The sequence below is a fragment of the Pogona vitticeps genome, chromosome 2 (genome assembly GCF_051106095.1).
Source record: "Pogona vitticeps strain Pit_001003342236 chromosome 2, PviZW2.1, whole genome shotgun sequence".
In the NCBI taxonomy this organism is placed as follows: domain Eukaryota; kingdom Metazoa; phylum Chordata; class Lepidosauria; order Squamata; family Agamidae; genus Pogona; species Pogona vitticeps.
Window position 1 is genome coordinate 89,205,791 of NC_135784.1, and position 15,975 is coordinate 89,221,765.

The following is a 15,975-nucleotide window of genomic DNA, read 5'->3' on the forward strand; positions in this document are numbered from 1 at the left end:
TCAGCACTGTAATGCCAGCATTGTGCCCATGTCCCCAGCTTGGAGGAGGTTTGGATCTGGCATAACTTGGCTTATTCATTGCCATTCCCCCTTTTCACACTCTTCTGCCAGCAGAACAGGTCTGTCAGCAGACTTTTCTTTCAGTAGATTTCTCAAGAGTGGTCAGCAGGGAAGGATTCTGCTGACAGAAGCATTTTGTGCCTAATGCTAAACCTTTATTGTTGGTGCACTTTTGAGTCAGGATGGCACAGTAAATCAATTTAAGCAGGACTTATTTTAGAACAACATTTTAAAAACCCAGTAAAGGGTGGCCAGATTCCCATTACTTGCACCCACCAGTCGAATTGCACCCGCATGGATCCTAATTACAAATTGCTGCCAGTTTAGAAGTTCAGGCTTGTATTTCTTGTTGCACGCCAAGTAAAGTGAGGGCTATGTGACAATAGATATAAGCACTAACCTCCTAACTCGTACCAATTCACCATGCTGTTGGACTTTACACCAGTGGCTGTAAATAATAGGATTCTGATCAAAATGAAAGTAGAAGGCAGCACATGGACAAGGATTGTTCACTGTTCTATAAAGTATTTGCACTTTAAAACTATCAGCTTGCTGGACAGTAGTTGTGGGTATATGCTTTCTGCAGCTAATGTATTCCATTACAAAAAAAAAGTCCATTTCCTCAAAGTGCTACAGATGGCAAGAGATACGTGTTAAGAGATATTCCATTGAGTCTTGAGCAGCCTTTGTTTGATGTAAGCTGCCTCATGTGCTTTGGAGCAGCAGGATTATGGCCTGTTTCCAGTACAAACTAGAGTGGAGTTTCCGTATGATTAAAGCAGTTGGATAGTACACACCTCTATAATTAATGGGTGACATGCTTTTGATTCCTGTAGGTCGCTGTATCCTGGATAGTTCCATAGATGAGTTAAATGGCAATCTTTGTTCTGGAAAGTCCCATAGAGAAGATTAAATGACTATGGCTCAGACTGTAAGACCCTTATACAGAAAGCAGAAGATTTTGCTTAGGTCTTTAATATGTCTTTGAGCCAAGGATAGCCCCTTAGGTCAGAGATAGGGAATCTGCAGGTGTTGAGTGACCCAGGGGTTTTGGGGAACCCTCAAAACGTGGTCTTGTCCTATTTTTTAAATAAATAAAATAAAATCTGGCTCTGGGAAGAAGGGGGCTCCATTTGAAATACATTTCTCACCCTTTGCCTCAGATTGAAAGATTTTGACATACCTAATTGGAATTTTATTAGGGATTCTAGAGGATATTGTACTGGTAGAATTTTCAGTTTTCAGGATTTTAGCTCATATGGTTTTACCTGTTTATACAATGCAGCTGGTTTAAGATACATAGAGGCGGGGATCCTCTTAGCTGTGCCTGCTGGTAGACTATCAGTGCAAATTGCCCCAAGATATGAAGTCATCATAGGCATTTGCTAGTAAACACCCTTTCTGTGTGACTCAGTGTGCAAGAGGAAATGCCTCCTCTGACATCGGAAAGTTTTTCTGAGCTTTGACCACTGAGAGTTGCACTGGTAACTTCTGCTGGTGCAAATATACAACAAAATTCTGATCAGAGGAATCTAAATTGCTAAACAAAATTCAGACTTAACCAGGTCTGACAGCACATGTGACATCTTCCACTTGCAGTTAGCAGCCAGTAAGAAGTTTTGGAAATCTATGCGATTAAGCAAATTTTGTTTCTGTGGATACTTTTTTTGGCAGTGATATCGCATGTTGAGAAATTATGAGTACTAACTCACACTTGAAATAGTCGGTTGCTCCACTTTCACTTCATGAAGATCTCTTAAAATCTGAGGTTAGAAAAATTGATATCCATTTTTATATCTGTTTTTAAAGATTTGATATAACTGCCTTCTGTATTCAGAAAATTTGGAAACATTTGCAGTCCCTAAAATGTTTTCAGCCTTCTTCAGCAGCTACCTGAAAGTATGATACTGAAAACTTACAATATTGAAAGGGCTTTACAGTATTCCTCACAAGTTCACACAGCCAGGACTCATGCCAGTAGGTATGGGGAAGCTTGCCTTTCAGCCTGCTTCTGCACTCTAAGGCACTATTTTGATATCCTGTGTGGTACATTGTTGTTTAGTTGTTAGGTCGTATCCAACTCTTCGTGACTGCATGGACCAGAGCATGCCAGGCCTTCCTGTCTTCCACTGCCTCCTGGAGTTTGGTCAAATTCATGTTGGTAGCTTTGATGACATGTAGTACATTACGATTGTATAATCGTTGTAAATGTTATATCTTGAGTGCATTTCATGCCAGTTAATGGCCTTTGATTGGGTAATGTTGATTCAACACAATAAACATTGTTTGCTTTAAAACTCTTTAAGGTAAAAGTATGTGTACAGTTAAAATGTTAACAAAAAAGTGTGCATTGTCAGATTAATTGCTTGTTTTTCTTTCTTCCTTGATTTTGCAGGTGAAAGGTATGATACTGAGCCCAAATCAAAATGGGATGAAGAATGGGATAAAAACAAAGGTGGTTTTCCATTTAGTGATAAACTAGGTGAGCTGAGTGACAAAATTGGAAGTACAATCGATGACACTATCAGTAAATTTCGGAGGAAAGACCGAGATGACTCTCCAGAAAGATGCAGGTACTTTTAGTACGGCTGTGTTACACAGCATTTGCTCTGTTAACAGTCTTTTTTACAACCTAATACAGTGGTGCCCCGCATGACGACGATAATCCATCTCGTGAAAATCGCTGTTTAGCGAAATCATCGTCATGTGAAAACCCTTTCATCATTGGAATGCATTGAAAACCAGTTTAATGCGTTCCAATGGGGAAAATACTTCATCATCCAGCGAAGATCGCCATAGGGAAGCCATTTTGCAAGCGCTGATCAGTTGTAAAAATGGCAGCCCTGCGAAGCATGGGTCCGGAAAACACAGGGCATCCATTTTGCGAAGCCGAAAAAATCGTTGTCTTGTGAACAAATGGTTCGCGAAGCATGGACCTAATCGACGTCCAGCAAAAATTCCCCATAGGAATGGCTGTTTTGCGAATCACTATAGCGATTGCAAAAAGTCATCGTTATGCGGATTCGTTGTTTAGCGGGGTCATCGTTTAGCGAGGTACCCCTGTAATAAATTATAATTGCACAGTGTCAAGTAAATTCTGACTTATGACAACCTTTTACAGAGTTTTCTAGGTAGAGACGGGCATGAACCACTGGTTCCAGGCACTGCCACCAAGTGGGTGCCCACTGGAGGAAGCAGGGCACCAATCCACGGGTCAGCTGTACAGCAGGGAAACAAACCATGCTGAACCAGCAATTCATGCCCAGCTCTAGTAGAGAGTACTCTGAAGTGGTTTACCATTCCCTTCTTGGGATGCCCTGGGACTGTACAGCTTACCCATAACTACACAGGCTGGCTCTTCTCCCAGGAGGCACAGTGGGGAATCAAAATCTCACTTTCTGGCTCCTCAGCCAGAGGCCTAATCCACTGAGCTATATGGCCAGTATAATTCACCGTCAAGTTAATTCTGACTTATGGTGATACTTTTCAGTGTTTTCTTAGCAGACAGTACTCAGAAATAGTTTCCCATTCCCTTCTTCTGGGGACATTCTGGGACTGTGCAGCTTGCCCAAGGCTATACAGGCTGGCACCTCTTGGATGCACAGTGAAGAACTGAATGCCCAACTCCTCAACCAGATGCCGAAGTCACTGAGCTATCTACTTTCAGTTTTTTAGACAGTTTGTCTCAATAATAACATTTTTGATGAGCTGCTATCTTCCCCTAATGAGTTTGGAGCTCAGCTTTTATATCTGTGAAATTGAAAATGTTCACTTTCACCTTCAGTCATTCTCACAGTTGTGGGATGATGAAAAGGTGGTCATTCAGTCTTTACTTAAATCACATGGAAAAGTGGGAATGAGGAGCCGTGTAATGTCTTGATTTGGATCAGTGTCGTATCTTCTGTGTTTCTACTTTGCAAACATCATTCATACACACCATGTTGTTGGTTTTTTTTAATAAAACCTTCACCTGATCAATGTTAAAAATTGGAAGAGAAGTTTTAGAATCAGAGCTGTCCTTCTCTGTGCTGAAGAGCTCATTCAGTTTCTGGGAAAGATCTTTGATCCAGGAGAAGAGGCTGACGAGCGTACAGCCTACAGCAACACGTGGCCCTACAATTTTGGGGGTGGGGATTTGTGTGTGGGTCTACAGAGAACTCGCAAAATTGATCTCCTTTTCCATTAGTGGCAAAATTCAGTGAGATCTCTAATTCATTTCCTTAATGTCCTCATGACTCATATATTCAGCAGGTACGATAGTGTTTGAGAACATTGACGTAAATGTCTGTGAATGTTTCTGGTCATAAATTTAGAGGCTTCCTAGCAGAGAGTGCTAAAGGTCTTGTAGGCCATTGACTGGGAAGTGTTCAACTTACAGTGTACAGAAAATGCCAAGGAGAAATTGGTAACGAGAAGCTGACTCTCCTCTGATTTTGCTCTGGAATCCTTTGGCCTCCTTGATATTTCCAGATGCCAAAAGTAACAGAAGGGTCCCTGTTTGTCATAAAAGAAGTAGGCTATAGTTTGGATTCTGTTGTATTTCTGCCTTTTAAAATTTATTTATTTTTCACACATTCTTGACTGAACACTTTACATCCATGGAACCCAAGATCAGAGGCATGGCCATTTACTTCTTTGTGAGCTCCCGGGTAAATCTGAGTAGTCAGTCTGTGTTATACAGCAGTGGTCCCCAACCTCGGGCCTCCAGATGTTCTTGGACTTCAGCTTCCAGAAATCCTGGCCAGCAGAGGTGGTGATGAAGGCTTCTGGGAGTTGGAGGCCCAAGGCTGGAGACCACTGTTATACAGGATGATCATGTGGCTGGAGGACAATCCAAATGAGGCAACCCTGATGTATGGAGTTATTTGCAACCCATGGCATTTCTAGCTGCTTACTACAAAAAGAATGTGGAGTTGTTTGGCCAGAATATAAGTCACAGCAGTATATTCACGAGCAATATTAGTAAAATTCCGACTGGGCAGGCTTTTATTTTATTTTAATATAATTTGTGAAAAATGTTAAAAACATCAGAGATTGCTTCCTGTGGTGAAGTTACACACTGTAGTCCAGAAACTGGCAATATTTTTATTAGTCCGCAGTATTCTGCCTTGGTCTCATTCTGCCTCAGTGACAGAAATAATTAAGAGGTAACTTGTTTGTTTTTAGACTGTAGAGGCTGAGTGGAAGAAAATTAAAATAAAGCTTCTTTTTTATTTGCATCTTGTTGAAAGTTTAAGCAAGAAAGGATAAAACATTTTAACTTGTAATAATGGTGCTCTCTTTTTAGCCAACCCTTTCATAAAGTACAGTGGACATTTTCTTTGTATGACCATTAACAGTCTGTGAAAGTAAAATTATATTTCAAGTTTTGCTACCTGTGTTGCCTCCAAAGGTTATCCTTTCAGCAACTAGGTCAAACTTTCATCATCCACAGAGCAAGCTGATACTTAGTTTTTTAAATATTATTATGGAAAACTTTATTTATTTTTTTATTTATTTAACTTGTATGACGTGCTGATTAGTGATAAACACATCTCTGGGCGATTTATATAAATTTCATCGGGATAAGATAAAAGCTGTAGGAGCTCTCATGTTTTTTCCACATTGTATTGAAAGAATAAAAATAAAATTAAGGTGCTGGAAGTTTTCAGTATCTTAAGCTCTTCACATGGAGTTTAAAATTGTTTTGAGAGAGGAATGGAAATGTTATATTAAACTGATCAACTCATACTCTTTTTGCCCACAACCCAAGAAAATGTAAAGCAAAGAAACAACAACAACAAAAGCAAAGTGTTCTGCTTATATACTGCCCCATAGCATTTAAAGCACTCTTTGTCAATTTATAATCTAATTATGCAGGCTACACATTGCCTCCCCTCCCAGCAAGCTGGGTGCCCCAGTTTACTGATCTTGGAAGGATGGAAGGCTGAGTGAACCTCAAGCTGGCTACCTGGGATTGAACCCGGATTGTGAGCAATGTTTTGGCAGCAGTACGTTTAATCACTGTACCATGAGGCTCAAATTTTCAAAAAGTGATTTAATGCAATTTGAAAAAATGTTAACTTGTGTGTTCAGCATTTGTTGGTTGATATGCTTGGGGATTTTTTTTCCCTAAAAGACTTTTTTAAAAAAAAAAATCAAGTATGGGGAAAAAATACAAACTATGCTTTTTCAAAAGAAGCTAAAAATGAAAATGGAACTTTCCAGTAAGATTCAAAATTAAAGAAAAGTCTGAACTCAGACTTCGGATTATACATAATATACTCAGAAGGTTACTAGCAGAGAAGTTGTTAGAAGAGCAACACAGGCATTACCAGTTATATGGAGAAAAATAATTGTACATAAATCAATCTGAAGAAAGAATAAAAGAAATATGAGACAATTCTGAAACTCTCTGACCAGGGAAACCACAACCAGATAATAAATTACTCATGAAGCCCTTCCCAAAAATACCGTATCATCTTTAGGTTTACAAATGCAGTGCTTAAATTTGAGCAGTGATGGGAAGAGATTAGGTTGGGTGCTTGGTTTTCCCTCCTCCTTGTATTTCCAGTAGGATAATAACAGAGAAATACATTAGTGCTGCCTTTCTGTTGTCCATTACCAGCATCCTCTTACTCTAAATATGATTGCTTTTTTATTTCATGGTTTTAGTGTGTGAGAAGGTTTATGTTTAATGCACTGAAGTATTTTTTTTTCCTCCTTTTTTTATTGGATTCCATGGGTACGCTTGTCTTGTTCTTTTACTTTGCTCCAGAAACATGATTCTAGTTCATTCTGCCAAATTCTATCTGTCCGGGCCTTGCACACTAGAGGGAGTAAATCAGCTTATATTGGTTCCTGAAAAGGTGGATGTCCTTCTTACACATCCAGGCAGTGCCTACAAGCTGGTTCAGTTGCTTCTCTATGAAAATATCTCCACAAAGCATACAGAGGAAAAGGCTTGGCCCCCAAATGAGTGTAGACAGCTTCAAGTTCTAGCAGGGTTTCTTTTTCCTCCTTTTCCTTATATATGCATACTCAACATTAATCCTAGATCTTCAATGTTGATTCAGATCTTTTTAGAAGCTATAAACCACTGTGTAGATCCCTGCCTCCTTTTCCACTTCTTTTTCTATGAGTGCATTGGGCATAACATTTTATCAGGATTGTACCATGGAATGAAAATGTACTAAGCATTGAATAGAGCTTACATAGCTTCGGATCAGTACATACTGGCTGCTGTGTAAGCATCAGTGGGATGAGGAAAAAGAGAGGTGTTTGCAGTAAAGTGGGCCACTATAATCCTGACAAAGCCCTACATGCATCAGCAATCGTGGCGCAGTGGTTAAAACGCTGTACTGCAGCTAAAACTGTGCTCACGACCTGGGGTTCAAATCCCAGGTAGCCGGCTCAAGGTTGACTCAGCCTTCCATACTTCCGAGGTCGGTAAAATGAGTACCCAGCTTGCTGGGGGGGGGGCAATGTGTAGCCTGTATAATTAAAAATTGTAAACCGCCCGGAGAGTGCTTGTAGCGCTATGGGGCGGTATATAAGTCCAATAAATAAATAAATAAATAAATAAATAAATAAATAAATAAATAAATAAATAAATAAATAAATAAATAAATAAATAAATAAATAAATAAATAAATAAATAAATAAATAGGTTGACCAGACCAAAGTCCAGATAATTTGAGGTTTTTGGGGGTGGGCAAACTCCTAGGAAAGAGTAGGCACTAACTGATTTACTTGAAATCAGTAAATAAATTGAAGTTTACTTTTTGCATTTTAAAAAAAAATTATTGAGGAGGGGGGTCCTACTGTTTCTGTGAGTTTACCAAAATTTATTTCCTATATATAGTTTCCTACAAAATTATATTGCATTATTAATACTTTTGAGGGAAAACTATCTGTAATACTGCATGATGGTAACATTAAAATGGTAATGTTGCCTAACATGGTGTAATGGGGAAAGTAAATATCTCTCCTACTATGAAAGTTCTATTAGGGTTGTATAAGTCACTTCTGACAAAGGGACAGAACAACGATGTTTAAAAAAATCAAACTTATTTTAGAATTGGTCGAAACAGCATACTCTTTTACAGAATGACTGCTGTGGCATCTTAATAATTTTTGCCTTTCCATGGTTCCCCTGTTTTTTAACATCTCACTTGATGATTTCTCAAGAATTCAGAAATTCACATATGCTTGTGAATTTATAGTGAAGTCTAGTAAAATTACTACCCACCTGTGGATTTGTGTTTTGTTTCATTCCAAAGGTTTGGCATAATCTCTTTTCTGCAATTGGTTAGCACCCAAGCTGTTCATGTTTAAATCCAACAAAACTAGCCACATGAAGACCCGTTTGCCAGTGGGTCAGGTGTTCTGGCCGTGCTTCTCATTTATAGATCATCTTTAGAAGCACCTGTTACTTTAAATGAGAGCTGGGAAAGTTAGTGAATAAAAGGACTAACAGTTCTATTAACTTAGTGAGCTCAACGTCTGTTTCAGTAAGAACTCACTATAACAGTTTAATAGTTGTTAACTTTTTTTTCTGAATTCCTATCTGCTTCAAGAAACGTGACCTCTAGGTCTTGTAGGATTCAGATTCCCATGAATTTCAGCCCATAGGCCAATATTCAGGAGTTGCCATGTAACAAAAAATGGTGGAATGACAGGGTCCCCACTTCAGTTTTAAAAGCAGGGCTGCCAGAATCCTATGTTTATATTCTAAATCTGCATAGGTATTATAGCCTAAAAGCAGGTATGCCTGTTACTGATGTGAGTGCATGAGGACAGATACCGCCTGTGTCTCCCCCTAGGTGTCAGTTAGGCCCTCATGTGTTCAGTACAGAAATCCAAAAATACCCTCTTAAGTGTGTTTAACTGACTACACTCACAATGTTTCTGTGGTTAAAATCACGGGTACTTAAAATATGATTTCCCCAGTCGTGAAGCACTATAAGCATGGTCAACCAAACATGCTTACAATATCCTTTCAGCTTTTTCTCCAGTACATGCAAATACCTGATTCAATCCAGGTCAGTTGTGGATACTGAGGTTGAGACTTACCGGTAACACAATCACAACCCTTCCATCTTTAAGGGTAACACCTGATTAGAGCTATAACTAATTGTCTGCCTTTCTGTAATAACTCTTGTTTCTGCAATATAGAACATTACTTTTGAAATGCTCAAATCATATGTTTGTTTGCATTCACATTTCACCTTTTTACTGCATCCGTGGTCTAAACGGGAGTGAGTGCAACTTTTTAAAATATGGCAATTATTAGTGATTCAGGTCAGGATCTAATTGTGCTGAGTGCGGTACCTCTGTCTCAAACTGCTGGAAAATAAGTTTATTGACAAAAGGGGTTGCATTCATTTATGTATGCATGCAGTATCCTAATTACACGCACAGTGGGCAGAAGGTTGTGTACAACACCCTGGATTGGTTTTAAGTCAAGTTTGCATTCTTTAAATAATCTAAAGCAAGAGGGCTTAAATTACTGTGTATCCAGCCTAGAATTTTCCTTGACACAATTCCCAATTCAAGCATGTTTCTGTGACGGGGAAGCAGGTGCTGGACATAGTAAAATAGATCTAACCTGAATCTGATGGATGGCTCAGTAGTTTTGGCATCAAGCTGCAGAGCCAGAGGTTGGGAGTTTGATTCCCCACTGTGTCTCCTTGACAGGGGTTGGACTTGATGATCCATAAGGTCCCTTCCAGCTCCGCAGTTCTATGATTATTAATCTTGGATTTAGAATGGAGATAGTGACGCAAACAAGAAGAATGTCTGGATCATAATCCTTTGCTGGTATTAGTAATCTCTTGGGGTCTGAGCTGTTGACAGTTCCTTTAGGATTTCTGTATGATGTTCCTATATTGTCCATTGACTAGAGTGATTATTAGAGGCCACTCTAGATGCTCTATCTCTGGTTAGGCTGTTGCCAGCCAGAGACAAGGGCAAGCATCCTGCTGGCTTCTTTGTTGTGCAGTCATGGATTTTGTTGTGGCTTTTTGATGTAGTGCTGGTTGCGCAACCAGCATCTTCCAAAACAGCCATGACTATATCCATGACTTTTGTTCCACCAAGATAGTAGCCAAGGTCCTTTCTATGGTGGTCACCTCACCACTAGTGTTTGGGCGCTGTCTGACATTTCAGTATTAGGCACCAGGTCCATGGCTGCCTTGTTTGCATAGAGTTTTAATTAATGTAAACTTAGGGTTCTTAAGGCTGCCTGTTTTTAGCTTTCTTCTTCTGAGGTTTTATTGGATATGCTGTATAATGGTTTGTTGATTTTATTATTGTTATATGTTAACAACCTGTTGCATAAACTGCCTTGAAAATGCATTTTGAATTTAAAGGCAGGAAATCAGTGAACAAATAAAACAATTACGTGGGAATCTGGCAGTGTGCATTATGTGCCATGGAAGCAGTGTGCTCAAGAATTGTCACTACATCATGCTGTTTGAGCTTGCGTTTCTACACATAGCCTCTTGAAACAAAGAGAAATTGCTCTGCAACAATGCTTGGTGGATTTATTTTTTTATACTTGGCTTGCTCTTAGTCCCACTTATCATTTTGCGTATGTAATCTCTGATGGAGGAGAAAGTGAAATGCTGGGTATATGTTCAGAGGTCTTAATGAATTAAACAGCCCTTACGGCTTAGTAGATAATATACAGAGATGAAGTAGGAGGCATAACTAAGTAGTAGTAGTAGTAGCAGCAGCAGCAGCAGCAGCAGCAGCAGTAGTAGTAGTAGTAGTAGTAGTAGTAGTAGTAGTAGTAGTAGTAATAATAATAATAATAATAATAATAATAATAATAATAATAATAATAATAATAATAATAATAATAATAATAATAATAATAATAATAATAATAATAATAATAATAATAATAATAGGCAAACTATTGTTAGTAGAAAACAAAAGCTACCCACAGGGTATACCATAATTGATATCACCTCCATGCTGATAACAAGACAGCCTTTCTTAAATCAGGGGGCTTATTACGCTCTTGCAGTATTAAAAAATAACTTCCACAGCTAATTTCTGATTGAACTCACCGTTATCGTTCTCCATATTCTTATTATTGCTTTGAGATATTGTTAAGCATGCTGAGTGGTATAGAAATGGATTAAACTGTAACAGTTGTTCTGCGTGGGCCACGTTCACACATAATAATCAACCAGGATTCCTGGCTCCATAGGAATGAATAAAATGGAAGTGCATGCTAGACAGCCTTTTTGCCCCAGCTTTGCTCCTCCTTTCATGTGACTGGGTCAAACTACTCCAGGAACAATAGCTTCTCATAATGTCTCTGAACACAGGGGCCTGGTGTGTTGCTCCTAAACTGTGACACGGGCTTACCTTTCAGCAGATGATTTACTTGACATCGGCTACATCACTTTCAGTCTGTTTAGTTTCTTTTTATGGCTGTGGAATAGCTCTTACTGTTTTTTATTTTCTCAGTGATAGCGATGAGGAGAAGAGATCTAGAAGAGGTAAATCACCAAAAGGAGATTTCAAAGATGAAGAGGAGACAGTGACTACAAAACACATCCATATTACACAAGCCACAGAGACCACCACCACCAGGCACAAACGCACCGCAAATCCTTCCAAAACCATTGACTTGGGAGCAGCTGCACATTACACAGGAGATAAAGGAAGTCCAGAGCAGAATGCTGCACAGTCTACAGCAAAGGTAGGAGGAGGGTAACTGAAGGCACAGTACTACAACTCCTTTCCTTTCATTCTGACCAAAGGTATCCTCAATTTTAAGAGGTAAATCTGGAATTTTCAAGATTACAATTTGAATAATTTAGTAACAGCAATAGGTTATGAATTAATAGTAAATTGGAGTCAAGGGCATGAACCTCACAGATTAATGTGTATGATTTATAGATGTCAGGAAATATCAGCCTTCAGTGCATCACACCCATTCCCCTATGAAAAATGAGCTGGAATAACTTTCCTCAGCAGTATCACAAGTCTCCAAACCAATTTTGAGCCATAGGTCTTTTGGAAAAATTAAATTATGTATCTTTTCAAAAGAAAGAAGACCTGCAAAGTTCATTGGGAAGATGGTTTCACCAGTCTTGGACGAATTGCATGGTGTGGGTACATGGAGCAGTGTTGTCCTTCTTCTTGCATGGTGTGGGTACATGGACCCAGATTGTCCAAAAGAACCAAGTAGGATTGTGTAACTTAGCATGCAACTCAACAATGATTTCTTAACTTGGGGCAAGTTGTCTTCAAAAGTTACACTATGTAGCTGAGCAAAAGGTTTTTGGCCACTGTACATACCAGCCTACTCAAGAGACTGAGCCAGAACCCTAGGCCAGAATTGACCAGGATTAGATTTGGAGAAACTGTTGGCAAATTCATAAAAAGGTATTGGTTGCAATTTTCTAAGTCAGGGGTCAGGGGACTTTTTTTACCTTTCCCCCCCCCCAAAAAAAAATTTATATACGCTGACATTGCCCCCTTGATTCGAAAGGAAGGAAATCATACATTATTTGAATTAAAAATATGATTGTATCTACACAGGCTGTGTACCGAACTAGCAGGATGCACCAAATTTGATAAAGATGTGCACTATTTTGCTGTAACACGTACTCCAGCCATGATGTGGTATAGGGAGTAGTAAGGTGTCCAACGTTCCTAGCAAGTTGCATTAAATTTTTGCTAGCTCGCAGAGGATTTAATCATCACCAGAGTGGTGCTAGCAATGACATGCTTGCTAGAGACAGCCAATGCAGAATTGGGGGGGGGGGGCTTTCCCTACCACTTTAATCATTCTATGTGTGGTGTGCAAAAAGGAACAAACCAGGCTAAAGGTCACCCATCCTGGTGCCAAAGCCCAATATCAAAGGACCAGTGTGCTTTTTTTTATCATCATCAATGGAAAACTCAGCAGTGGCCAGAGGACTGGAAAAGATCAGTCTACATCCCAATCCCAAAGAAGGGCAGTTCCAAAGAATGCTCCAACTACTATACAATTGCACTCATTTCGCATGCTAGCAAGTTTATGCTCAAAATCCTACAAGGTAGGCTTCAGCAGTATGTGGACCGAGAACTCCCAGAAGTACAAGCTGGATTCTGAAGGGGCAGAGGAACTAGAGACCCAATTCCTAACATGCGCTGGATTATGGAGAAAGCCAGAGAGTTCCAGAAAAACATCTACTTCTGCTTCATTGACTACGCAAAAGCATGGCAGAAAGTGAGGAGGAATTAAAGAACCTCTTAATGAGGGTGAAAGAGGAGAGTGCAAAAAACAGTCTGAAGCTCAACATCAAAACAACTAAGATCATGGCCACTGGTCCCATCACCTCCTGGCAAATAGTAGGGGAAGATATGGAGGCAGTGACAGATTTTACTTTCTTGGGCTCCATGATGGAGACAGCAGCCACGAAATTAAAAGACGCCTGCTTCTTGGAAGGAAAGTAATGATAAACCTTGACAGCACCTTAAAAAGCCACCCTTTTTCCGCCACCTTAATTCAAAGTTTTGCTTGCCTGTTCATTTTCACAGTTTTGAGTCAAGTCTCTCTCTCTCACACACACACACACACACATCCATCCACCCACCCACCCATCCTCCCTCCATTTTCTCCCTCCATTTTGTACATTTAAATAAGCTTGATGAAGTCCTCGGTCTCTCGCACCTTTCTTCCCTCCTTTCCCTTGCTTGCTTCTTGATCCTCTCTATCTTCCTGCTTGTTTGCAGTCATTTCTGGAGGAAGCCGTCGTTCAGAAGCCCCAGATTGATTGATTGCCTGGGGCTAATCCCCAGCTGTAACCAATTAGGGAGGCTTATCTCCCGATCTACTGAAAGAACGGAGCACTTAGAAGTGCCCTGCTGCAATGAAGGAAGTAGGCTTACAATTTGAGCTTTGGCTGCAGAGGGTGGGGTGAGAGGGAGGGAGGGAAGGAGGGAGAGGGGTAGCAGTCTGCTCATTACCCCCAGAATTTTCACTTTTACCCAATTTGGGGTAATTCACCCCTGTTTCCCGACCTATGTTCTAAGGTATTCTGTTCATTAATAGAGATGGGCACAAAATGAACCATGAACCAAGAAACCCACAAAATAGGCCAGTTCATGGTTTGTTTTGTGGGAGGAACAGGAACTTTTTCATCATTGGTGTTTCATTTCACTTAGTTGCACGCATACCCCAAAAGTCTCCCTTCATGTGCCCCAGCAGCTACCTTACTTGCTCAACGCCTCCTCCTCCCTGCTGCTGCTAATCTGGGGCCTTCTTCCAGTTTTGTTGCCTGTTGAGCTATATATAGGGAATTATATAGGGAGGGGGAATGGTGGCAGTTAAGGGCGGGGAGACTTGGAGCAAGTAAAGTGGGTGTTGGGGCCCATACAAGGGGGCATGGCGTAGGAAACCAATGAGGAAGAGCATTCTATGTAGCTGAGCTACAGAGGAAGTCCCCCCTCTTCATTTAGAGATGGGCCCAAACCAAATTGTACCACGAGCCAACTCAGGTTTTTTTTTAAAATAGCATCTTCATAGACACTGATGAACCAAGAACCAGTTTGGGCCCATCTCCATTTATTATAATCAGAGCTGCGTTATAATGCAAATTTTCTTACATCCAGAGATACACTTAGCATACTTTTCTGCTTGCATTCTCCAAGAATGAAAGTTTGTAACATGTCTACTGGAACAACTTGTTAAAAGTAAATGAAAGTGAGCTATTTGTCTGCTTAATCAGTAATACTGTAATGAGCAGGTTTTCTAGAAACCCTCAGGTATATTTGCCATAGTAGCATTTGATTCTGTGCCAAGCTTCATGGATTGTTAAAAACGACATGGTGCTCTAGGAAATGCAACTTCCCACCCATTGTCATCCTTTGAAAGCCTATATAGAAACTAGAGATTCAGTCAGACATATACCGTATTTTTCGCTCCATAAGACGCACCTTTCCATAAGACGCACCAATTTTTTAGGAGAAGAAAACAGGAAAATATAATCTGTTTTCTTCACTCCATAAGACGCACAGACTTTCCACACACACACACACACCCGTTTTGTGGTTAAAAAGTGCGTCTTATGGTGCGAAAAATACGGTAATAATGAGGACGTCATGCCCTTATGAAATGAAGTGCACAAAAATATTTAATCAGTGGATCATATCATTAAAACATTCCATTTCTCATAGCAAGAGAAGAAATGGGAATAACTTTAATAACTTGGTAGAAAAAGATTGCCTAGGTTTTCCCTTTTAATCATCTGGCATCTCACTTTTTGTGTTACATTTTCACTGTTGGTTATTTGGGACCTAACTTTTTTCAGTGTTTTAAAACAGCTGCTGCTTTTGGTATGAACCACCCACTCTATTACAGTAACCGTACATGCTACACAGATTTGCACTGAACATGTGGAACCGTGCAACAGGATTTCAGCCTATAGTACATTCTTTTAGACAGTATCTCTACAAATAATGCAATTGTGTTTGTCCTTAGGTTCCCGGAAGCAAGTCGTCCAGTGACCTGGTTGATCTTTTGTTTGATGGTGCTGATCAATCAGTCCCAACAGGTAATCTACCCTTTTATTTTCTCTTTGAGCAATTGCTGGAGGTGTAGTCTTTACTGAAATACCAAATAATGTATGTTGTAAAGCCATGGAGAAGGATATGATTCTCTTAAACATAAAGCTGTGCGTAAATTCATGGAACTGCGTTCAAATTACCATATTATATAGACTAATAATGCTTTAGAAGTGTACATGCTCGGTCAGTCTGTCAGGAACTATGATGACTCTAGAATGCAGTGTTATTCATAATTAATTTTAAAAGCATGTAATCCAGTCAGTTTCTAAAGCTCTCTTGTGTTACACATTGTGTGAGAGAGACAGTGGTAAAAATGGATGACTCGCATTCATAAGTCACATCAAATGTATACAGCAAAAG

The 15,975-nt window shown here is 39.8% G+C and overlaps 1 protein-coding gene across 1 annotated transcript in view; it reads left to right on the forward strand.

The window, feature by feature from the left end:
* CLINT1 (clathrin interactor 1) overlaps positions 1 to 15,975 on the forward strand; it is a 93,802-nt gene that overhangs the window by 61,914 nt on the left and 15,913 nt on the right. Inside the window, exons 6-8 of the mRNA XM_020791329.3 lie at positions 2,456 to 2,633; positions 11,524 to 11,758; positions 15,530 to 15,602. Coding sequence (XP_020646988.3) covers positions 2,456 to 2,633; positions 11,524 to 11,758; positions 15,530 to 15,602 — 486 coding nt within the window. The remainder of the gene's footprint in view (positions 1 to 2,455; positions 2,634 to 11,523; positions 11,759 to 15,529; positions 15,603 to 15,975) is intronic.